The 23,343-nt window shown below is 38.0% G+C and overlaps 3 protein-coding genes across 4 annotated transcripts; 1 reads left to right on the plus strand and 2 right to left on the minus strand.

The window, feature by feature from the left end:
* The first annotated feature begins 260 nt into the window (after positions 1-260).
* LOC143216717 (gamma-interferon-inducible lysosomal thiol reductase) lies at positions 261-3,117 on the plus strand. 2 transcript variants are annotated; one of them, XM_076440017.1, is made up of 4 exons: positions 261-749; positions 1,474-1,667; positions 1,726-2,046; positions 2,105-3,117. In XM_076440017.1, the coding sequence occupies exons 1-4, from the start codon at positions 638-640 to the stop codon at positions 2,192-2,194; spliced, it is 717 nt and encodes a 238-aa protein (XP_076296132.1). In that variant the 5' UTR covers positions 261-637; the 3' UTR covers positions 2,195-3,117. The 2 variants fall into 2 exon arrangements, with proteins under 2 accessions (XP_076296132.1, XP_076296133.1); XM_076440018.1 differs by lacking the exon at positions 261-749 and adding an exon at positions 761-1,341.
* Positions 3,012-8,333, minus strand: LOC143216718 (calmodulin). Its single transcript, XM_076440019.1, has 4 exons — positions 7,900-8,333; positions 4,966-5,140; positions 4,604-4,846; positions 3,012-4,515 (listed from the first exon to the last, which is right to left on the minus strand). The coding sequence occupies exons 1-4, from the start codon at positions 7,900-7,902 to the stop codon at positions 4,487-4,489; spliced, it is 450 nt and encodes a 149-aa protein (XP_076296134.1). The 5' UTR covers positions 7,903-8,333; the 3' UTR covers positions 3,012-4,486.
* Positions 8,334-16,792: 8,459 nt separating this feature from the next.
* Ttc7 (tetratricopeptide repeat domain 7) lies at positions 16,793-22,784 on the minus strand. Its single transcript, XM_076440003.1, is given in 14 exon segments — positions 16,793-17,516; positions 17,874-17,965; positions 18,244-18,348; positions 18,411-18,649; positions 18,827-19,266; positions 19,778-19,956; positions 20,024-20,212; positions 20,274-20,512; positions 20,740-20,876; positions 20,938-21,083; positions 21,085-21,314; positions 21,550-21,718; positions 21,856-22,007; positions 22,466-22,784. Coding segments are annotated over 14 exon segments (2,574 nt in total). The 5' UTR covers positions 22,590-22,784; the 3' UTR covers positions 16,793-17,383.
* Positions 22,785-23,343: the final 559 nt, after the last annotated feature.

Consider the following 23,343-nt stretch of genomic DNA (forward strand, 5'->3'; position numbering starts at 1 on the left):
AATAACTAAGTCGCAATGTCTTTTAAAGAGAAAGCCTGTTAGTCTCCCCTCCACTTCCCGTGATTGAAGCTCGGATTTCCAAATATCTGGAAATCCGTCAGTCCATTTCATCAGTACATCAGTATTAATCTTTCACGATCAATCCGAATGTCAATCTTCGACAAAACTGTCATTCCGATTGACCGTGTAGGGTCCGCTTTAGAATGGTCTCAGGAACCACCCCCTTTCGGGATTTTCACGAGTTTTGGGACACCCTGTATATGCGCCATAGAGCCACCCCCTGTGAAAACGTGCCTTTGAGATAGAAATGTGACAACCCATCGGTTCTTCTAAATAACCATAACATTGTTGTGCATTGTTGGACATCGAAAGAATGATTAATTATGCGCAGAGTACAAACACCGACTCGATGTACAGATAATTTTATGTATTATGAAAACTATTCGGACAGTGATTGGTTGACTTCCTGAATGAAGTTTCTTCGTGTCATTACCAGTCATTACGCATTACGCAGAGTAGGTCATTTCGAACGATGCCAATGGATTTGCTTACTGGAATTGTATACTGGAAATTGTTATACCATAAATAACATACGCTCGTGGTAGTATCGTTGTCGTAAGCTTTTAGATCGCCAATAATGGGACTTGGTCTTCGATCGAAGATACCGCTGATTATTATATCAGTGTTCCTTCTGTGGCAATCGTCGAAAGTTTGGCTGACTTTTACTCAGGAAAGAACGAACAGAGAAGGTAAAAATGTAAATTCTACATTCTATACGTTCGCAAATATAAAAGCAGCTTGATTTTCAACATCTTTCAGAACCTCTTTCTTATGTTGCAATTAAACTACATAGCTTATCTTGTACAATGTTTTCAAGTAATGCTTCAAGTAATATTCTTTCTGAACACGTTTGGTTCAATGCTTTTCCGTTTATTCATTATTCGATCGAGAACTGTACCTAACCCAATTTCGGTTTATTAACACGTTTCAGGTCGTGTGGGGCGTACACGCATATACGCATATATATATATATAGAATAATATCTGTGTAATGTTGTATCTATAATACTATATCTATAATATTGTATCTACAATGTTATATCTATATTGTATGTATAATATTATATCTATAATATTATAAATACAATACATATAATATTAAATGTGTCTGTCAGAACAATCCCCTAAAATTAAATCAATTGCTTTGCTGTTAAACTTTACTCCCTTCTCTGAACAACTCTATGGTTCCTGGCACCACTACAAAATCTATACTACTCGCAATAGCATGTGCGATGTACACGCCATATGGCACGGAACGTGTTAAACTCCAAAAGAGAAACATGTAATTAACATTTTTAATACAACCTCGTCCAATATACTTTTCAACTCAACATAAAACCCAATGTTCCAATTGTCTTAACAAAAGTCAATCAACTTTCTTGATTTTGATGGATATTTGCCAAGTTATGTATAGCACAGCCTCAAGACGAGTCAGCGATAACAACAAGCCAAAAAGATGAATTCTCTCAACAAAGGGTTCATGTCGCAGTCTACTACGAGGCTCTGTGTCCAGATTCGCGTAATTTCTTCCTGAAACAATTGTTGCCTACGTACCGCAAGATCGCAGACATCATAGAAGTAGAACTGATACCTTACGGAAAAGCTACGGTAAGCTATTTTTATACAGAAATATATAATTCTCTTTTAAACGTAATCTCTCTGGCAGACGGTGAAAACAGAGGACGGTTACAAATTCATGTGCCAACACGGACCTACGGAATGCAATGCGAACATTATCCACGCGTGTTCCATAGACATTCTAAAGAACTCCTCCAGTCAATTAGAATACATATCGTGTATGATCCAGCGCAACTTACAGCCAGTTTACATTATGGAAACCTGTGCGCAGAAGATGAACATAGACTACCAGGAAATCTTCAAATGTTTTACCGGGGAGAGGGGCAAGGAACTTCTAGCTAAACACGGAGAGCGAACAAACTCCTTACAACCAAGAATTTCCTTCATACCAACTATAACCATCGACGGAGTAAGTTCAGACTATTCTAATCGTCTCTGTACGTACCTCATGCAACGTGTATTTACAGCGTTCGGACCAGCAGGCGAGGATACTGAAGAATCTGCTGCGGGAGGTGTGCCTACGCTTGAAAGTTACACCGGAGGCTTGTAAATTGTAGAAACACGATATATACGATATATATAATATTTTCTACAGAAACTTTGGTACGTTCAATACACAGGGAAAACCTCTAGACAGGGAATTATAAGAAGAATTACTCTGCTCCCATTAACCGATACGATCCTTCCGCTTTTAAAATCGAAACCGAACAATCCTCGAAGCCTTAAAACGAATCTATCAGAGTCTCCGGACGACTTGTAACACCTTGCTAGAGTCTCTGTCTGGCGGAATGTGAAGAACCAGTCAGCCATTTAATATATGGGAACAATTTATTAACTTAATATCAACACTTTATACAAACTGTAATTCGCTTCGTCGCGCACGGATAAGTGAAGGTATGCCTGTGATATGGCTATCTCTCGCATACAATAGAAACAACGAGTGTATACACAGAGAAAGAAAAAATAAATAATCTGTTGGTCGCGCGACGACGGAGCTTTCGTAAGTATCGCATTTTAAATATATTCTTTCTATTATATCTGTGGAGGAAGGACTCGAATAGAATTTCCAACTATTTGTAACGAATGCCTCGAGAAACGATCTTTTCTTTTTTTTAGTAAAAACAAGAACTACGGGGAAATCAGAGACGAATATAGAAAAATTAATATTAAATATTGGAATATATTCTTTCTAACTTAGACTTAAACACTAACTCTCTGTGAATGATCAATGAAACGAGTTCAGCGTTCAAAAATATGGGAATAGAAAAATTAAATCCGCGAGAATTTCCTAGAGAGAGAGAGAGAGAGAGATATGTTAGCGCGTCGAAAGAGGTCCGTTTTTTTTTTTTTGGTGAATGAAGGAAACGAATTGAGTAGTTGTGACCTAAAAATGAAGATACATTTATTTTGTCTTTTTTTTCTTGTTTATGATCAATGCAATCTAGGTCACCGGAAATACAAGTACTTCTCATTTTGTTCACTTCAATATTAAATAATAAAGGACTGTGGAGGAATATTTGTTTCTTTTTTTTTCTTCCGCTCTCATTTCTTTTTTCTTCTTTTCTCGTAAATTAGTTTTATATATATCTATACCGATATATATACGTGTACACGTGTACATGTATGATACACGCGTGCACACGTATATATACACGAATATACGAATATAATATATATTACATATATATTATGACTGAACCACCGAGCGCGACACACACACGCCACACACGCGTGTATGTTCTCACCGTTCGGTGTCTGCGTTCAATTACTCTTAGCTCTTAAGTAACATTATCGTACGAATCGCACAAAAATCACACCAGCTTCCTTCCGGTTCTAGTTTTCCCCCTCTTCGCGTGGAAGAGGGACGACTGGCACGCACCCCTGGGCGAAGGAAAATATAATGCACCGATCACTTGCGACTTCAAACGCCATTTTAATCCCTCATTCCCTATTTTTTCTCCGTTGTTCTCTTCTTCTGTTAAAATATCCCAACAAAAGTGGTGTCGACGTTGTAAACGCGCTCGCGTTGTTTTTTTTAAGGCTTTTCTTTTCTTTTGGAGACAAGATACAAACGAGAGATTAGAATGAAAAATTGGGTTACAGAACGCACTTGGTGAAATGTATGACTCTTCTCTGTGTGTGTGTGTATGTCTGTGTTTGTTTGTGTATCTGTGTACGCATAGGGCGTACAACGAGGTCGAGAAAAAGCATAGAGAACGAAGTTTTTTTATCACTAATGTCGAGATAATCTGAAAAGGTTCTTCGTTTTAAATCAATTCACTTTTCCTCTCTCTCTCCCCCCTTCGCTTAACGGCAGAATTTTCCGAGGAAAAAAGGCCAAAAAGAGAGGAAAGCAAGCGAACGTGTACTTATTTGTTATTTGACATATGCGCGCGCGTTCCGTATTTTTTCTTTTACACATATTATAATCTCTATCTAACGATTTTTCTTTTAATTATACTCTTCTCTTATACGGAAATAAATTTTTGTTTGTATATACGAGAGCATGCCGTGTTCGTGTGTAACTAAGTATTCTCAAAGATAATGAGTCTCTTTTAGTAGTAGAACTTCATTTTTTTTTAATCAAACAATTGCCCGTGTGTGTGTATATGTGTGTGTGTGTGTGTGTTACTTATCGTTAATGATGATTAACGCGTGTGTGTTGGACGTAGACTTTTTCGCATTTTTATAGACATCATTTTGCGTCCAGATACAAGGTTTTTTGCTCTTTTTGTTCACTTTCTGGTCGATTCGCGTGTATCGTTAACATGATTTTTTTGTTTTCTTGATTTATTTTAGTACGTCAACACCACTCCGAGTTGCAAGTTTTTCCATTACACAGCTTGTATTCACTTTGATGTCATCATTGTGACGAATTCTAGAGAGAAGGACAGAAATTATACACTGAGAATCTAACACGAAAAGGAACAAACACCAAAGGGGTAAGATATTCTTATTAGTACAACCTTCGTAATTCACTTGGCCATCGCCATCAATGTCAGCCTCCCGAATCATCTCGTCTACTTCCTCGTCGGTCAGTTTCTCCCCAAGATTTGTCATAACATGTCTGAGTTCCGCCGCAGATATGAATCCATTTCCATCCTTATCGAATACTCTGAAGGCCTCCCTGATTTCCTCCTCGCTGTCGGTGTCCTTCATTTTGCGAGCCATCATGGTCAAGAACTCCGGAAAGTCGATCGTGCCATTACCTACAATTTCCAGCTATGTTTAGTTTCTCCCGATACTTCTTTAATTAAACAGGTTAGTCAACGATAAAATGTTTCTCTCTATTGTTTTAACAAGGAAAGAGAAAGGAAGATTGAAATACCATCTGCGTCTACTTCGTTGATCATATCCTGAAGCTCGGCTTCTGTAGGATTTTGACCTAGCGATCTCATTACTGTACCCAACTCTTTGGTTGTGATGGTACCATCTCCGTCTTTGTCGAACAGTGAAAACGCTTCCTTGAACTCTGCGATCTGTTCTTCTGTGAGTTGATCGGCCTTGAAACAGAGAAATCGATCTTCAGTACGAACTCATCGAAATACAATTCTATCAGCCGAGTTGATTTCAGTGTACAATTATTCGCGTATCGACAAGTGTAACAATTAGACAACGGACTTGATGTGTTTATAACAAAAATGAATAGATTCAGTTTAAAACAGTGAGAACATTAGAAGACTTTCGAAATACTGTTACATTATTTCACACCAGTTTGTTGCGATTCAGGTGGAACATTTTTATTTTGCATTAAGATCCGCTGTCTAGTAATAATTTCAATATTGCTGGGTTTGTGTACATGTACAGAAAGTTGTGGAGATTGAATGTTCAATATTAAAAATGGTTTTACAGTGTCTGGGGTTTCTAGGAGACATTTCGCTATATAGGTCACCTATACATTTTAGATTGCAAGGGAGTGGGATGTGCCTTCTCATTTCTGGATAATGCGAAGATAGGGTTTCTTAGTAGTTAAACACGCTGGATAAAGGATCGATCTAGACCACTGCCTCCCTTAAAAGTCTTACTGTTACGTGTGCAAGATGTACTTTGTATTATTTGTCATAAAGTTGCACGTGTTGCAACTTTCGTGAAGCTATGACTGCTGCACACTGCCCAATAATGTGAATTACAGCTTGAAAATGTAAAAGTAGTACTTTTGAGAGCAACGGCGGTCTGGATTGATCTTTTGCAGGCATGTCGACAGTCCCAAAGACTGAAGGGAGACATAGATCCCTCTAGTTCAGGCGTGGGCAATTTTGCCTCAATTGAGGCAAAACTGTCCCCACCGTAGCGCCCACTGTCCACCACCAGCATCCGTCGTTACTATGTAGGAAGGACGCGTTTCGCTTGTCGCAAGCAGTGCGGAGGCCTCGTGCATCGGAGCCACGAGGAGCGCCACCGAAAGGAAGCTTAGTGGGGGAAGCAGGCGTTTGAGGGGCTCCACCCGTGCCCACGCCTGCTCTAGTTTGTTATTGCATTGGGAAATATTGACTCGAATGTTGAAAAGGGAAGTGCAAATTAATTAAGGGGGTGTTCTCGATAATGCAAAGATCAATCTAGACCACTGCCCCACTCCAAAGTCCTGTTTTTTTTTTACATTTACAAGGTGTAATTTGCGTTATTCGCTGTTGCAGCTTTAGGAGAATAGATACACACTGCCAAATAATGAAAATTACACAGAGAACGAAACTTCTATACATCCAAGTGCAATATTTCAATATCACCAAGTTCGCATATTGTATGTTGAATTACAATAATAATTCTGCAGAGTTTACGAAAATTGATTATTTGAAACTTTTCTGTATTGAACATAATCGCAGAAATTCTCATTATAAGTCATTATAATTAATATATTAACAAGTAAAGAATGGACATCCATAGAAATTTCGTAGAGGAACATTAACAAACTGTTGAAAGAAACAAAAGCATTAAAAATTGTTCTGCAGTGAAAACATTAGAAAATATTTTCAAAATACTGTTAATTATTTCCAACCAATTAACCATATTTATTAAGAAAATCGATTTCCATTTCACTGCAGTTTGTCGCGATTCAGGTAGAAAATTGTTATAAAGATCCGCAGTCTAATAATAATTTAAAGAAATGCAGGAACATTAAAATTATTCTACAGTGAAAAAACATTACAAGATGTTAAAAATACTGTTACATTATTTCCAACCAATTAACCATAATTATTAAGAAAATCAATTTCCATTTCACTCCAGTTTGTCTCGATTCAGGTAAATAGAAAATGTATATTTTACAGTGGTCGCAGCTTTTAGAAGGAGACTTTTCGCGATATAGGTCACCCATATACGCGGCAGGATCTTTAATATACATTTTCAGAAATATCTACGTATCAGAAAGTGAAAATCGAATAATATGTAATACATAATCCGATATTCTCACGCCTCGGCTGTTTATCGATTAACGGTAAAACGCGTGTCGCCGTGGTACGACGAAAATAAAAAGGAAATTCATGTAAACCCGCTTAACTAAAACTGAAATTTTAGGTTGGAAATTCATTTAAACTCGCTCGGGAAAAGCGATATTTTAGGTTATGCGGCGAGAGTGTGGCCTTAAAGCAGGGTGGCACCGCAACGATTCAACTAAAACTAGATAAATATAATTGCGAAAATCGGTGAGAAATTTCGTTCGTTGTGGATTCGCACGAAGGGAGCAGCACGATTGATCGAAAACTGGGAACTGGCGCAATGGTGAGAGACCGCGAAAATCAATAGCTCTAATGTAGTTCTACACGGTGTAACAGTTGACTGCGGTGAAAAATGACGTGGAATCTCTTCTGCATTCTCAAAAACGTTAATCGCACGATAAATATAAAACGGAAAGTAGGGCGATGTTTGCTTTCACCGTGCATATGTAACCAACGTATACATATCCGTAAAACCGAAAAGCATAGACAATAATCGAAAGAAAAAATAGGGCGTGTAGGAAAAATCTCGAGATTTTCAGTAGTTGGGGAAAAAACAAGTACGAAGAGAGGAGTTGGCGCAGGAGGAGGAGGAGGAGGAGGAAGAGGAGGAGTGGATCGATAGTCCGCGGTCCATGTCGGTGTACCGGCCATTGCGAATGTAATATTTTCATGGTTAAAGGTAGAATTTCCAAGAGGAAAATTCGCGATGTTGCACGTGCGGTAGTTACGGCGCGTCAAACGAGAAAGGGGGAGAGAGAGAGAAAGAAAGGATAGTACGCATAAAACGTCGTCGCGTGCGAGAGTTGTCGGTTTGTGTGAACGGTACTTACCATTTTGGCTCGTTCTTACGTTGTGTGGGCGCACGAAGACCTGAGAGATCGCACTGGACACACAGAGTATGGAAAAATATAGTTCTCACAATTGTTTTCCGCGAGACGAACGGAAGGTGGGCGGATGGAGAAAACTTAGTAAAGCACGGAATACGGACACACGGCCTCGGAGAAACGTACTCGGGACAGCAATGGAGTCCACCGTTCTCTCTCGGTGTACGAGCCTCTCTGCCACTTGCCTCGGTGCGGGTATCACTACGCTGCCGCTAACGGGCCGCGCGTCGGCGCTCTGTGATTGGTCGCCGGGTGGCTAAGGGGGAGTTCACGCGACGCGTCGTTTACCTACGCGGCCGACAGATAGTCCGGCCAAAAGCGGTGTTTCCCCTCTGCTTGAATATCCTGTAAAAAAACCGAACCGACAACTGTTTCTTTTTTAATTGGACAAATCGGGAAGAAGTAGGAACACGAGCCACGGAAAGACAACCCGGATTCCGCGCCAGGGGGAAACACACGATCTCGGGACGACCGTTGCAAATCCGTTTTACATGCGGGAGAGTGGGTGCGGTCGTGTTTACAGGACAAGTCCGGGCGAACTAACCGGCCCTGTGATTGGCCGACAAGCACCTGCAATGCGTCAGGCAGCCGTGCGGACTCTGCCGCCGCCGGCTACCGGGTCAAAGCCGGGCTTCCTTCCCTGCGAGAGATGGGCTCGAATGCAATGAGCAAGTTTTTCGGGCGCGTTTAGCCCTCCACCTTTCTCTCTCTCTGTCTCTCCCTCTCTCTTCTCTTTTTCTCTCTCTCTCTCTCTCTCTCTCTCTCTCTCTCTCTCTCTCTCTCTCTCTCTCTCTCTCTCTCTCTCTCTCTCTCTCTCTCTCTCTCTCTCTCTCTCTCTCTCTCTCTCTATCTATCTATCTATCTATCTATCTATCTATATATATATATATACATATATATATACGTATATGAGTGTTGTTCCCTCTCTCTTTTATTCTATTTTATCTTTGCCTCTCTTTCTCTATCACACTCTCTTTTCCGACGCTCCCCTCTCCTCTCTCTTCGATGCTTTATAGTAACGTTTGTACTTCTTCTTTCTTCTTTCTTCTCGCGAATCTTCGTTACGATCGTATGTGTATGTATGTTTTCGGATGCTACTACCGGTCACTAGGCAAGTTCAAGCAGAAATAATGGATGAAGATTTCTTCTCTCTGATAATGTGGTAAATATATATAAGTACATATTCTTTACCGATTTATTACGGCAAGGTTAGACAAACGCTGAAGTCTTGTTACTTCTCGGTGAAATAAGGATTCAGGTACTTTATTATTAGACTGCGGATCTTTTTATACATTTATATAGCTTGTGTGAACATTTTTAAATAACACTACAATATAAGATTCGACAGAGGTCAGTACGATTTTGATTTACATATTCCGGTTCTAAGAAGGACACTATGTACCATTGAAAATCTTTATTCGATTCCACTTTCTTAACCCTCGGACGACGGACCCTTTTCGCACTTTTACAATTGAGGTTCTTAAGATCATTCTCAGCTTTATTATACATTTTTTTAATAGGTACTTCTGGTAGATAGATTCGAGTGAATCATCGGAAATTGACTAATTAAATTACGATTTTAATCGTCGTTTTAGTCGTCGAAGGGTTGAGGTTCGTCAACGAAAATTGCAAATTGCGTAAACATCCGCCATTTTATTCGATTCTACTTTCTTAGAGTTCGTCAACAAAAATTGCAAATTGCATAGAAAGATCCGCAGTCTATTTATTATTATTAATAGATTACGAGCTTACGGAATTATTGGAAACGCAACCAATAAGAGAGGCATGGGGAAATAATGTATGGAGCTACTTGGTCTCCTTTTTCTGTATCGGTGTGAATTTGTACGCTGATCTCTATGCGAAATTTATTTTCTTCGTTACTTGTTCTCTACGCGTCTGTATCGTTTGTACATTTTGATGCAAACGAAATAAATGAATCGTCCTTGTTTAAAGATTGTTTCTGTGCTTTTGCTAATGAAATTTTACTCGACAATTTGTCAAAGTAGAATACAACAACAGAGTAAATTTTTAAAAACGTGTAGAGAGAGAGAGAGATATCAATACTTGTGTAATTATAATTAATAGACAGCGGATCTTTACGCGAAATACTTTTCTACCTGAATTCCAACGCGAACTGGGGTGAAATAGAAATTTATTTTCTTAATATGTTCGATAGATTGAAACTGACTGTTATATTTCTAATTTGTTTAAGAAAAAATCCGCTGTCTAATATAATTAAATACTAAGCCTGCTGGTCAAATGACCGGTTTCAGAATTTTTATTTTGCAATTATTGAAATGACAAGGGTGATAATACATATTTTTATTCGAGTGTATATTACGATAAAAACAGCACAGAATATAAATAAATTCACATCGGTCCCTTTCGATCGTCGGTAGGTTTAGTGTTAATAACATTGATTCTTTATTTTGCAATTATTGAAATTACAAAGCTGATTTCGCACAGAATATAAATAAATTTAATCTTGTTCTTTTTCCAATGCAATATACACATCTGTCTCTTTTGACATTTTGACGGTTTACTGTTAATAAGACTGATTAATAGACAAAATAAAAAATGTCTACATAAATTGCAAAAAGAAAGCAGGGGCCACTTAGAAAATTTTTTCTTCTTCTAATTATATTGGGTTGGCAAATAAGTTCGTTCAGTTTTTGTGATTTATTCCACTCTAAAAAACCGAACGAACTTATTTGCCAACCCAATATTATACACAGTGGAAATTAATATACTGGTGTCCTTAAATCACCGCTTTCAATTGTACGTATCTATTTCTCTCATCAACGCATAAAATCCGCAGTCTACTGATTAGGAGCAAACCACTATGCCTGCGACAGCGAGAACATCATAAAAACAAGAAGGCAAACAATAATAGTGTCGCGTAAGTACTCGAGCGTACCGATAATTAAATTGTAATCTCTTCCGCTCGATGTTTGATTTGGGACCGTTTTTTTCATCCGCATTTCAATGACAGCGGTTAGGCGGGAAACAGAGGGGCGTTCAGGACATGCGATAGCGGCTTTTCTCTCCCTTCCCTCTCTCTTTCTTTCCCGAGTCTCTACGTTCGTCCTCCGGACGATATTAGGTCACGATGAGTTAATGCTTACGGACTAGGGTAACTGTACCGATTACTGCGGCATCGTGCTTTATTTTCATATTATTTAGGAATAATATTAATAATGGATTTTAAAAGGAATAATAATATTCATCGTGAAACAATAACGCAACCATTTTACGGAATTTAGTGCAAACATTTGGAAATATTGAAAAATTACATCGACAACGTTTCGTACGTATTACTGAATTATTATTACATATTATACAATATTATACATATATACTGAAATTACTGAATTATTGAACAAACGGTATCAAATAAGATTTTTCTTTATCACATATTAAATGAATGGATATTTTATGTATTTTAAAACACGTTCTTTTAACAAACGTTTCAGTAATATTTATTATCTGTAGTCCGAAGCTGTTTTAAATTATACATTAGGTGAAAATTTCATCGCACAAAATAGACATTTTATCCTTTTTCCAGATTCGCTTAGAATCGTTTTTTTTTTTAAATTGTTGATTGAAAGATTATGCAAACTAGAAACGTTTCACCCGATTTGCAACAAACTGGAGTGAAATAGAAATGTATTTTCTTTCTGAACGTGCTTAATAATATAACAGCAACCAATGTTTTCATAAATGCACAAAATCCGCTGTCTAATAATAAAACAGTGATTTATCTAATGCATATATAAATGTACAAAAAAATGGTTGTTACATTTGATTCGTTCGATATAAAGTGATTGAATTCTATCCGGCGATTTTACCAGAAAGAAAATATTTAGGTAGCCTATTTCGCGTAGACCACCCCTTGCATTTACCCCAGAAGTGGCGGCGGTTTCAATGTCCTTTCATAGAATCGGTCGATATCTCCTTAAATAAAAATAATGCGCGTACGCGTTCGCACGACAAAAGAATATATGTACATAGCGTGCGTTTAAACGAATACGTGGTCGATGCACGCTATTGACATGAAAGATATTAATTTCGTATCTTGCAATTATCAGAATTTTACATTTTCAAACGGGATTTTCTTTTACATTGTCAAAGAGAATTTTCTTTTACGTTTTCTATGTTCATCGTTCGACAGCTCGTTGCGGATATCTTACAGAGGAATCCTCGGATCTCCGATCATTATCATTATCTACAATTACTTGATCTCTTCTAGTAAGCTGTTAGATAAGATAGGCGATTAAATTCCGGCAGAGAAAGATGATTGCTCTCCATAATTTTCATTTCGAGCAATCAATATCTTCTTAGTTGTTTCAAATAATTTTAGATGGCTCTCATTTGTTCTTTTCAAAAAATTCTGTGCAAAGTTTCAGCTCCATCGGATAAACAGTAGAATAATTGTTTTTCTTGTATATCTCCCAAACTATTTACCGCATTGAAAAATATGTTAAACAAAACTTGTAGATTTGGACAGGTTGCGTCTTTTATGTCGTATTACTTTTTCTCGTAAAACGAACAGTTTTCGACAAAAATTGAGAAAAGTCGGACCAAATGGATTATACATTAAAATAATTGATTGAGTGCTCATTAAATTTCTCGAATATTTTCTAAACTATTCAACGCATTGAAAAATATGTTAGACAAAACCTGTCCATCTTGCCATGCTGCATCTTTTATGCCTTATCACTTTTTCTCCTAAAACAAACGGTTTCCGAGAAATATTGAAAAATAAATGTAATTAGATCTACATATGTATCTGGAATTCCTACCCTTGCTACACCTTTGGCGAGCAATGGCGGTCGATCGCATCGAAATGCGTTCGGATTTTTAACCGGATTAATATCGAGAGAGATGTCTGCACGCCTGTACGCGGAAGACTTGGGGGTGGTAAAGAAGGGGAGGGGCGTCGATATTCGTAAACTACATTTGTATCTAATAGATAATTAACAGTTTTGCCGGTGGCCGTGACCGATATGTGGTAACAGCGTCGCACCCGGTGTCCGCGATATCAATAATAAGCGATGAGCATGCGTGCGGCAAAAAAAAAAGGACGTTCACGTTGTACGTGTGTAAATTAGAGATACATATACATATACAGTTAGGAGCATAACTGATCACACACTATTTAAATCAGAATAATTTTTTTATCAATGGACCAAACCACTACAATTTCTCTGTAAGGCTAGAAGAATTATTTTAGTAAATTACGTCTAATTAATATGTTGAAAAAATGCAATTGGTAGAAATTGTGTCAGAAAGAATAGTAAAAATTGATTTTTACAACTTTTTCAGCTGGGGCCGATAACGAAAATTTCAAAGATGCGTTTCGTAAACTCGTATAAATTATATTATTATATAATGCACGTTCTGAAAATTTAATTGGAATTGGTTTACGGATTCTAAACGATCGAAAGTGATACATACAAGTTGCAATTTTTCATGATTTTCGACCTACAACTGCTATTTCTGCTGCCTTTGTCTATTTTATTTCACTACTTGAAATGTTTTAGTTTACTTCACAATTTTACAATTTTACAACATTGCAACTCTGCAACTTTACAATTGTACAATTTTACAACATTGCAACTATGCAATTTTACAATTGTGAATTTGTATAATTGTGAAAGTCCAAACTTGTAAAGTTGTAAAGTTTTCAAATTCTAAAGTTCTAAAGTTGTAAAATTGTACAATTGTAAAATTGTGCAGTTGTAAAATTGTACAATCGTACAATTGTAAAGTTGTAAAATTGTACAATCGTACAATTGTAAAGTTGTAAAATTGTACAATCGTACAATTGTGCAGTTGTAAAATTGTACAATCGTACAATTGTAAAGTTGTAAAATTGTACAATCGTACAATTGTAAAGTTGTAAAATTGTACAATCGTACAATTGTAAAGTTGTAAAATTGTACAATCGTACAATTGTAAAGTTGTAAAATTGTACAATTGCAAAGTTGCAAAGTTGTAAAATTGTAAAGTTGTAAAATTGTACAATTGTAAAGTTGTAAAATTGTACAATCGTACAATTGTAAAGTTGTAAAATTGTACAATCGTACAATTGTAAAGTTGTAAAATTGTACAATTGCAAAGTTGCAAAATTTACGGTTTTGCCAGCAGCGGCGATATTTCTTTTTTTTTTTTTGAAAGTGTACCAAGGTCACCTTGAAATTTATCAAAGGGAACCGCGGGACAAAAGGAGCGCGCGTTGATGCGAATGCAGCATTCCTGCCGCAGAATCGTCCGGCGAAATATTCTCTATCAGAGAAAGAAGGAAATGCTTGCTATTCTACAACGTTTCCGCCAATTTTGACAACGACTCTGTACGCATCGAGTGTGTGCACAATACGTTTTATTCGACGACGCAACGCGAACGACGACAGCAGACTGCGGATCTTTACGCGTTTATGGATTATAAAAATGGTCAGAGAATGCTGGAGTATTGAATTCGACAGAATTTAGTACGATTTTTTAATTTATTTTCGAGCTACGAGCATTGCCAATGAAAAAAGAATTTTATTCGGTGCCATTTTCTTAAAATAAATATTTTCTTACGAGAATAAAATATATGGTTTTTGGGAGATAAGTTACACTTTATTTTAAGAATTTAAGAATTTTTGAACATTAAAAGTGTGTTTTCATAGAAATGTTTAATATTATTGTATATTTTAAAATTCTGCTTTTATAGAAAAGTTTAACATTAAGAGTTTCATTGATAAACATTCTAATTGGCTGGTAATTTTACTTTATTAATATTAACACTTTCATTGGATATTTGAAAATAGCACTTTTACAGAAAAGTGTAATATTATCGAGGGACAATATTGTCCAACATTCTACAATACTGCGCAATGTAAAACAATATAAATAAATGTAGAATCACGTGGAACAGAGTGTCTACCTTTTATGAAAAATATTAAAACATGAATTTCCTACGTATTTGAACCGCGAAAAAAAATATCCAACCGAATAACAATCATCAAAACAAGTAAATACCCTCGCGTGTTTCCCGATGACGTTTCGATTCCACGTTTTTTTCAATTTCATAATAGCGGAAAAAGGTAAGTCCAGCGGTTAGCTAGGTTCCGGTTAGAGCGGGCGCGAGAAAAGTAGGGGGAAAAAAGAAAGAAGTCGGACGATAATACTTGGTCGATTGTATTACGCATAGCCGTAAGCTCTGCAGATGCGTGATGCGCTAAACGTGACGCGGTACGACGACGTATTCCGCGGTCTCTCGAACCGGCCGCGAAAAAGACGATTTTTGGGCACCGTGGAAAAATCGATAACCTGTTTGGCCAGGCTTTGATAGGAGAACGTCGAAAGTATGGATTCGTGACGTAGGTCTCTGGAAAAGGGCCGTCTCCCCGCTTTTAAAGCAGGCTTTTCGAAAAAGTCTTCTTCCTCTCTCTGGTGGTGGTGTTGGCCAGGTTTCTCTTCGTAGCGAGCCTGCGCACCGATGTACGCGCAATGCGACACGCGATAGAGTAGGACAACCAGCGCTTTGCTAATCTCGTTAAAAAGAGACGGAACGGGGAGGTTGGTGGGGGAGGGAGGACGGAGAGCGCACAGCGGCGTTCACGATTAACGGTAAGGAAGGGAATTTAATGGGTGTCACGGCAAAGAATGTTAATTTTATACCCTTACGTTTATCGATGTACCGTCTAATTGGTGTTCGTTTAGCCAACGCCGCGGAATAGAAAACTGTATCTCATCTCCCCTGTTCGATTTAACAAACCATGTGTTATGGTAAAAATCGACTCTCGCGGTTTAATAACGGCCTCCACTTTCTTATCGGACGCTAAACGGAAATTCAGTTTTTTTTATTTTTATAGTTTGTTAAGCGAGAGATATCTGGATGATTCAATTGATGTATTTATCTGGTTTGTAAGGACACGTATCGTGTATATACGGGCGACGTTGCTACGAGATAGAGTCTATGATTGTTAGAGAATAAATACGTTAAACGTTTCTTGTGTTGAATTAATGCGTATATGAATAATTGATTTTTATTATATATAAAGAATTGTGTAGATATTCATTTTGTTATGTGTAGGACAGATAGTAATGATAATAATGATTATTTAATATAGGTTGAATATAAATTGAGGGAAACTTTAAGTTCAGATTGATTTTGTAAAAAATTAATAGGAATTTTTGTAGAAAAATTAATTTAAGCTTTAAACTGAGGGAATTTTCAAGTTTGAATTGATTTTTTTTTAAATTAATGGGAATTCTTATAATCACTACATTTTTATGGAAAAATTAATTCAAGTTTTGTATTCAGGGAAATTTAAAGTTTTTTTCAAGTTTTGAATTTAGGGAAATTTCAGGTTTAAATTGATTGAAAATTCTCATTTTAACTTAATTTTTATAGAAAAACTAATTTAAGTTTTAAATTGAGAGAAATTTACCAATATTTTAAAATATATTTACGTATTTTTTGATCGTTTCTTGCTCTAAGAAGAATAATTTTACATTCATACAAAAGGTAAGCGTAACTCGAATCGAACAAACGCGCGAGAGCGAACGTAATTAATGTTTATTCGAATAAAATTCTATTGCAATTCGACAACACAATTTTTCTGTTTCGGAAATATTCGATCGAATTGGAAACGCCAGCGGAATCACAGCAGAACGTTTATCGTTCAATCGATATCCAATATAAAAATATTTTTACCAAAATAAATTATAAAGATGTGCATACAGATATAAACGCACACGGGTCAATACGTTTGTTCACAGATCCTGCAGTAAAGGCCGTATATACCATCAAGCGATAATATCGAATGAATAAAAATTTATCAGCAAATTTACGTTATCGTTATATCATTTATTTGTATCGATTACGTCAATATACATTTTACAACTATATACATATAGGTACATCAACGGAAACAATAAAGGTTGCGTTTAATCCGCGTCGATGTCGATACAGCAGAAAATAGAATGGCATCTCCGACGCAAATTACTTTGTATAGAAATAGAAATATAGACTGCGGATGTTTATGCAATTTACAATTTTCCTAAACGAATTTTAAGACGAGAGAATCGAATAAAACATTATCTCGTAGCCCTTAGAACTCCGAAATAAATCGAACTCGTACTAAATTCAGTCGAATGTTATATACCAGCGTTTTTCGAAACATTTTCAGAAGCCGTAAACGCATAAAGATACCGCAGAAAATAACATTTCTCGTGACTCTTTTATTGGAACTTGTTATAGCGATCGCTTTTTTAAATTATTTGTACAATTGTAATATCTTTTAACGGGTCCGTTTGTCTTTACAATATTTCAACAGTGCAACGATAAAGATAAGCAGGTACTATTGCCACAAGAGCAGAGGAATGCCAATGTTTTGCAGAATAAACTGTGATCTCTTAAATAAATAACATTTGCGAATCATTCGAAAGTTACGGGTATGGAGAGGATCGGTAATATCGGATTTGTAGTTTCCACTTCGAGCGCCGTTGCCATGCAATCGCTCGCCGCTTCTACTTCTCCTAAAGACTCCAACACCTTCCCTAGATTGTACCTGCGAAAATAGAGAAACATTATTAAATAATTCTTCGAAACTATTCACCGCGTTGAAAAATGTGTTAGACAAAACCTGTAGATCCGGACAGGCTGCGTCTTTCATGTCTTATCACTTTTTTTTTTAAACAGTCGGTTTCCGAGAAAATTGAGAAAAACGACGCAGATCAAATGGATTAAACATTAAAATCATTCATAAGATCGTTTTTCTCGAATATCTTCTGAACTTCTGTTCTATCTATTAGTCGCTTCGAAAAGTATGATAGACAAAACCTGTAGATCCGGACAGGCTGCGTCTTTTATATCCTATCACTTTTTTCCGTACAACAAACGGTTTCCGAAAAAAGACGATGTTTACCATGTTTGATGAGAATTCGGATCAATCTTCGCTGCGTCTCTCAAAGTTTTCTCGGCCAGCCTTTGGCTTCCCAGATAATGGTAAATTAAGCCCTAGTAAGGTAAAAGACACTTTAGTATTTAATTCGCTGTCGTGCGAAGCAATATTAATAAAAAAGCAACTGTACTATTTAATAATTATGAGCGGACTGCGGATCTTTATGCGTTTTACATTCGAAAACTACTGGAACATGAAATCCCACAGAATCTAATACGATTTCGATTTATTTTAGATTTATAAAGGCTATCAAACCGTTTAAAATTTGCCTGGAAAAATGAGAGAAGCTGCATAAACATCCGCAGTCTAGTTATTAGAGTACGAGATACATTACTAAATGTTGTAAACTCTTTATATGTGACGGATTGATCGAGACTGCGTTCTGATAGCACTGTTTCGCCTCCATGTACTCTAATTTATACTCGTGAAGCAGTCCCCTCTGAAATTAGAACATCAAATCAATACTTATAAATTTACTTCGACTGCAACGAAGAAACTAACCGTGTACATGATGTGATGGCTCAGCGGAAAAATGTTGGTAGCTTCCTGCAACGAGAGTACAGCTCCATTGGGTTGATCTAAGACCAGATACACCTCGGTGAGCAACAGCCAGACCTGCAATTGCAACAACCATGCTCTTTGTGGCCCAGGTTTCGGGGTAAATGAACTAAGTGAAGACGCCACCTCGGAAAGAGCTTGTTCCACTCTCGACGCAGCTAGTGACTGTGCGTGCAGAGAACCTAAATCAAAATAAAAAACTGTGTTAGAACCTGCTCAATTCCCTAAAATCAGTGACGGGCAAAATTTAAACGAAATACAACATTCAAATATTTTGTTTTATGTATTTCAAATACTTTTTCTCGAAATTTTGCCCAGAGATCTGCCCAAAATCAACACAGAACAAATAACAAACATACTGGAATCTTTGTCAGACATTTCCGAAGCGTACAGCTGGAAAACGCTTCTGGTTTCGCTGCGTTTTTCGCTGTGCTGTTCGTTGCAGTTGACATTGGTCTGGTCCTCGTACAAATTCTTCCAAAGCAGAAGCATGTGTCTTATAGTGAACAGAGCTTGCTCCCCGCCGATGCTTCGTAGCTCCAGATGCGCCTTCACGTAGAGGAAGTTCAAATTGTCCGGATACTCCTCCAGCACGCTGTTGATCAAGTGTAAAGCCTCCGAGTACTGTTTGTGCGCGGATAATAACAGTACCAACAAATGCAGCGACGGAATGTGCTCCGCTCGGAGGTTCAACGCGATCTTCACGTGGATCATCGCGTCATTGATCTGTCTGTTGATCGCGTACTCGTGCGCCAAGTAGTACTCGGCCAGGTGGTCGTTTGGATCACATTGCTGCGCTCTGCGAAGACAATGGACAGTAATGTCCGACTGTAAGTCATTTAGTGACATAGATACGAGCACTATCTTTTTGTGGCTTCAAAGACCGCGCCGAACGCAGAAAAGGACAGCGAACCTCGAAAGCCCTCGGTCGCTGAGAAGCGTAAACGTAACTAATCCAATAACAAAACTTCTTTATTGTTTTATTCATTTTTGATGCGGCTTTCAGCAACTTATTTGTAAGTCGTATTTTTTATATGGGAATTCCTCTTGATTTTCAAAAGTTTAAAATTTCCCTCGATTTAAACTTGAAATTTCCCTCGATTTAAATGTAAAATTTCCCTCAATTTTTAAACTTGAAATCTGTGATAAATTTATGAGTTGTCATATGTTTAAAGTTTAACAAAGTTTAACTAGAATTTCGCAAATTAACGGAGCTACAGCCCGTTGGAGGATTTCTAAACGAAATTGAAATAACTTGCTGAGAGTCCCACAAACAAAATAACAAAAAACAAAGAAGTTCATGTACGTACTTCTGAAAACATTCTAACGCTGTCTTCGTGTGGTAAGTCTTGTCCAGTTTCACTATAGTGTTGGCGGAGAGAATACTGTGGCCTATTCCAATGTACAGATGGCACCTAGACTGCATGCCTTGGGAGCTTGCGGTTTCCCTTTGCAGCGCTTTCTGGCTCCACTCGATGCCTTCTTTTATCTGCAATATTCACTATTTAGTTTAATAAATTCACTACTAGTTTAATAATCCAAAGATGAATCGGTACCATGTTCAATTGCTCGTAGCACAGTCTAGCTGCCAGAAGGCAGGGCATCACTTTCTGCGGAGACAGCCTCGCTACCACCTTCAACACTCTGTACGCATGCATGTATCTGCCCATGCTGATCAGACACAGCGCACACTGCGTCCACACGTGGGCCTCTTCGTGAGAAAACTTCATCGCTCTCTCGAAAGACTGTTTACCATAAGAAACATTCAGTTTTTCACACATAAATCTCTTTTAAAAATTGTATTACCTCATACAGCAGCTCCACTTGACTCCACCGCATAACCACAACCGTAAGTAGATCGTACACCGCAGTGGCGTTCTCGAACGCATGTATCCTCGCATCCTTAAACTCCGGAGACTGGCTGAGCACAGCGTCTCTGACTGCCATCGCTTCGCTGATCAACAGCAACAAGATTGTCTCCTCGTACTCGTTCCTTGGAACGAACATGTTGGGGCTCTGATATCTCTTTGGCTTCCACGGAGACTCTAAAAGAACATTACAACATATTAGCCAAGATCGCAACCATGCTTTCGAGTAATCGTAGCATTTACAAGAAGAATAATTTAATTCTACGTTCTTCTATGCTCCCTTTTGTATTCCGTACAGGCATCGTTAAGTTTATAAGATCACCTATTGTTTCGGTACAATGTATCCGCAAGTAATCGTAGCATTTACAAGTAGAATTATCCTCCTCTTTGGCTCGTTTGATTACCTGTCGACTCGCTGTGCTCTTCTGGAGCTTTGTACTCCGCGCCACTGATCCCACGGATCAGCACCTCTGCTAGTTGCCTGGTCAGAGTCACTCGAAGACTTTGAGTTGCGGTGGACTCCATCGCAGACAAGATTTCCCTGTTCGATTTTGTAAATAAGTCATCGGATCTGTTTCAAGCATCGGAAACATTGTTTTTACCTGTAACGATTAATCGCGGCTTGAATGTTTCCGGTTTGAACATAAAGTACTGGCGCCCTTTGCAGCGCAGTCTCTAAAATTGGTCCAATATGCTTCGTAGTACCGTACGAAGAGTGAGAAGTGTATGTACCTGTGGAAGAAATTATATTCCAATGATGACTGATTGTTCGCGATGAGAAACTCGTTTATGTTACCTGTATTGTTACTGTTCATGGTAGATGTGCCGTTCTGATGTTGCATAGCGAATTTGTCTTGTTCTTGTAAATATACCAATGTCAAGTCCCCAGCTATTTCGTAACACTTGATGATCTGCTCCTGCCATTCCGCTATTTTGTATTTCGATTTCGAGTTTGGCGGTAGCCTCTCCAAACAGAGACCTGTGAAACGAGAATTAGCGTTAATGAGACAATAGTTTTTAAACTCTCAGCAACCCAATTTCAATTGAAATTCAACTACCAATCATTATGTCTAAATCTAAATTCAAATTAAACTTCCAATCATTCTATTTAAATCGAAATTCAACTCTCGCACAGTGAAACCTAAAAGTTCAAAATACTATTTATATAAATTCAGTAAACTACATAATTCAATAGAAATATATTTTATGCAAACCTTTAATCGCGTACGATTCCGCGATGATACGGAGGCTCCGACAAGGCAAATGTTTCTCAGTAAGTGTGTGTAGTTCAGCTTCCTTGTAATGGTTCAGTGCCTCCTCGTACATTCCCATTGCATAGTGCACTTTCCCAAGTAACAAATGTGCATCCAACACAACCAAAGCCTAAAATTAAAAATTTTTCTTTCAAGTCAAATATCTCGACATGTAATTTCTTCCTCGATATCATTTTTTCAATGTTGAGAACTGAATCAGCATTGCGTTTTATGATTTCTCATAGTCAGTTTAAGTAACATAGTCACCTGTTTATCTTTTTCGTTTGCTGCGAGCAGCAAAAACCTTCTAGTTTCCACTAACCCATTTCTAGCTTTTCCGATGTTGGCGTCTATGGGTAAAGTTTGCTCCAAAAAGCTTTCTAGCCTCCCTTCGCCGGACAGAAAGTTCGCTAGACATTCTGAAATTAAATGTATGTATATAATATATTTTAGAAAAATTAGGAAAATCGATATATTATGAAACAAAACTAGTTGAACGCGGAAAATCGATATATTATGAAACAAAATTAATTGAACGAGGTATATCGATACGAATGACAGTTATTAGCATTATTCAGAATTTTATGTAACAATGATAACATTGGAAAATCGATATATTATTAAACGAAATGAATAGAACGAGATACATCGAAACGAGCTGAAAATTGATTTCGAGCGACACTCGTTTCCTAAATAGCAATTATATTCGGCCTTTAGACCTATAGATTACAATCCCAGACATGACTTAACAAATCTCTGCTCGCAAATAGGTTACGAAACCCGTAAAAAGCGTCTGTAAATAGTGTAATACTATAAAAATCTGTCGAGACTATCCAACAGAGAAACAAGAAAATATGATTTTGGCTGAATTACTCACCGTTGCTTGGATATTGTACCTTGAGATGATCTGCTAGTTCTATAACCTTCTTCCAATTTCCCTCTTCGCGGTTTTTATCGATTTCGATTTCGATTCGAGGGGCGTGTGCTTTCTTACTTGTCATTCTAATTCACGTGGGAACACCAAGTGCTCGGTCCTTTCGTAATTATATCGCCGGAGTCTAATGTAATACATGTATATCGATCATCAGAGATGGACACGGTGTACAAATTGAACGACAATCTTGTTTGAGCACGTGCGGACTGGTGCGGACTATTTTGAAGGATAGCTGTCACGTCACGGATGCAGCGGCATCTAGAGCAGTGATCAGATATTGTCATAGACTATATATACTTATAGACCCGCCGATGACAATCATCAGTGAGGGTCAGTGAGGGTACATTCCGATTCACGCATGATGCGCATACACTGTATAGTGTAGTATAAGAGTCTCTATGCCATAGACATATAGAGATAGACTGCGCGGCCTGAACGAAGCGCTGAAGTCCACAATGGCGGCATGCGAGAGAGAGAGAGCATTAGCCGGGGTCCATAGCGCTCTCTTTCTAATTGATGTGTCGACACATCATATAGAAAGAGAGCGCTATGGACCCCGGCCATAGACATATAGAGATAGACTGCGCCGTCTTATGGGCGAGTTGAAGCCCACAATGGCGGCGCGCGGTACAAAGAGTGAGAGAGAGAGCATTAGCCGGGGTCCATAGCGCTCTCTTTCTATATGATGTGTCGACACATCAATTAGAAAGAGAGCGCTATGGACCCCGGCTAATGCTCTCTCTCTCTCGCACGCCGCCATTGTGGGCTTCAGCGCTTCGTTCAGGCCGCGCAGTCTATCTCTATATGTCTATGACCCCGGC

The sequence above is a fragment of the Lasioglossum baleicum genome, chromosome 16, assembly GCF_051020765.1.
Source record: "Lasioglossum baleicum chromosome 16, iyLasBale1, whole genome shotgun sequence".
In the NCBI taxonomy this organism is placed as follows: Eukaryota; Metazoa; Arthropoda; class Insecta; order Hymenoptera; family Halictidae; genus Lasioglossum; species Lasioglossum baleicum.

Coding starts and splice junctions, on each gene's coding strand:
- LOC143216717 (XM_076440017.1), top strand. CDS start 638: ATGGGACTTGGTCTTCGATCGAAGATACCGCTGATTATTATATCAGTG. Junction 750..1,473: donor GGAAAGAACGAACAGAGAAG/GTAAAAATGTAA, acceptor AGTTATGTATAG/CACAGCCTCAAGACGAGTCA. Junction 2,047..2,104: donor CAACTATAACCATCGACGGA/GTAAGTTCAGAC, acceptor GTGTATTTACAG/CGTTCGGACCAGCAGGCGAG.
- LOC143216718 (XM_076440019.1), bottom strand. Junction 4,847..4,965: donor CAACGAAGTAGACGCAGATG/GTATTTCAATCT, acceptor TGGAAATTGTAG/GTAATGGCACGATCGACTTT. Junction 4,516..4,603: donor TGGCCAAGTGAATTACGAAG/GTTGTACTAATA, acceptor CCTTCTCTCTAG/AATTCGTCACAATGATGACA.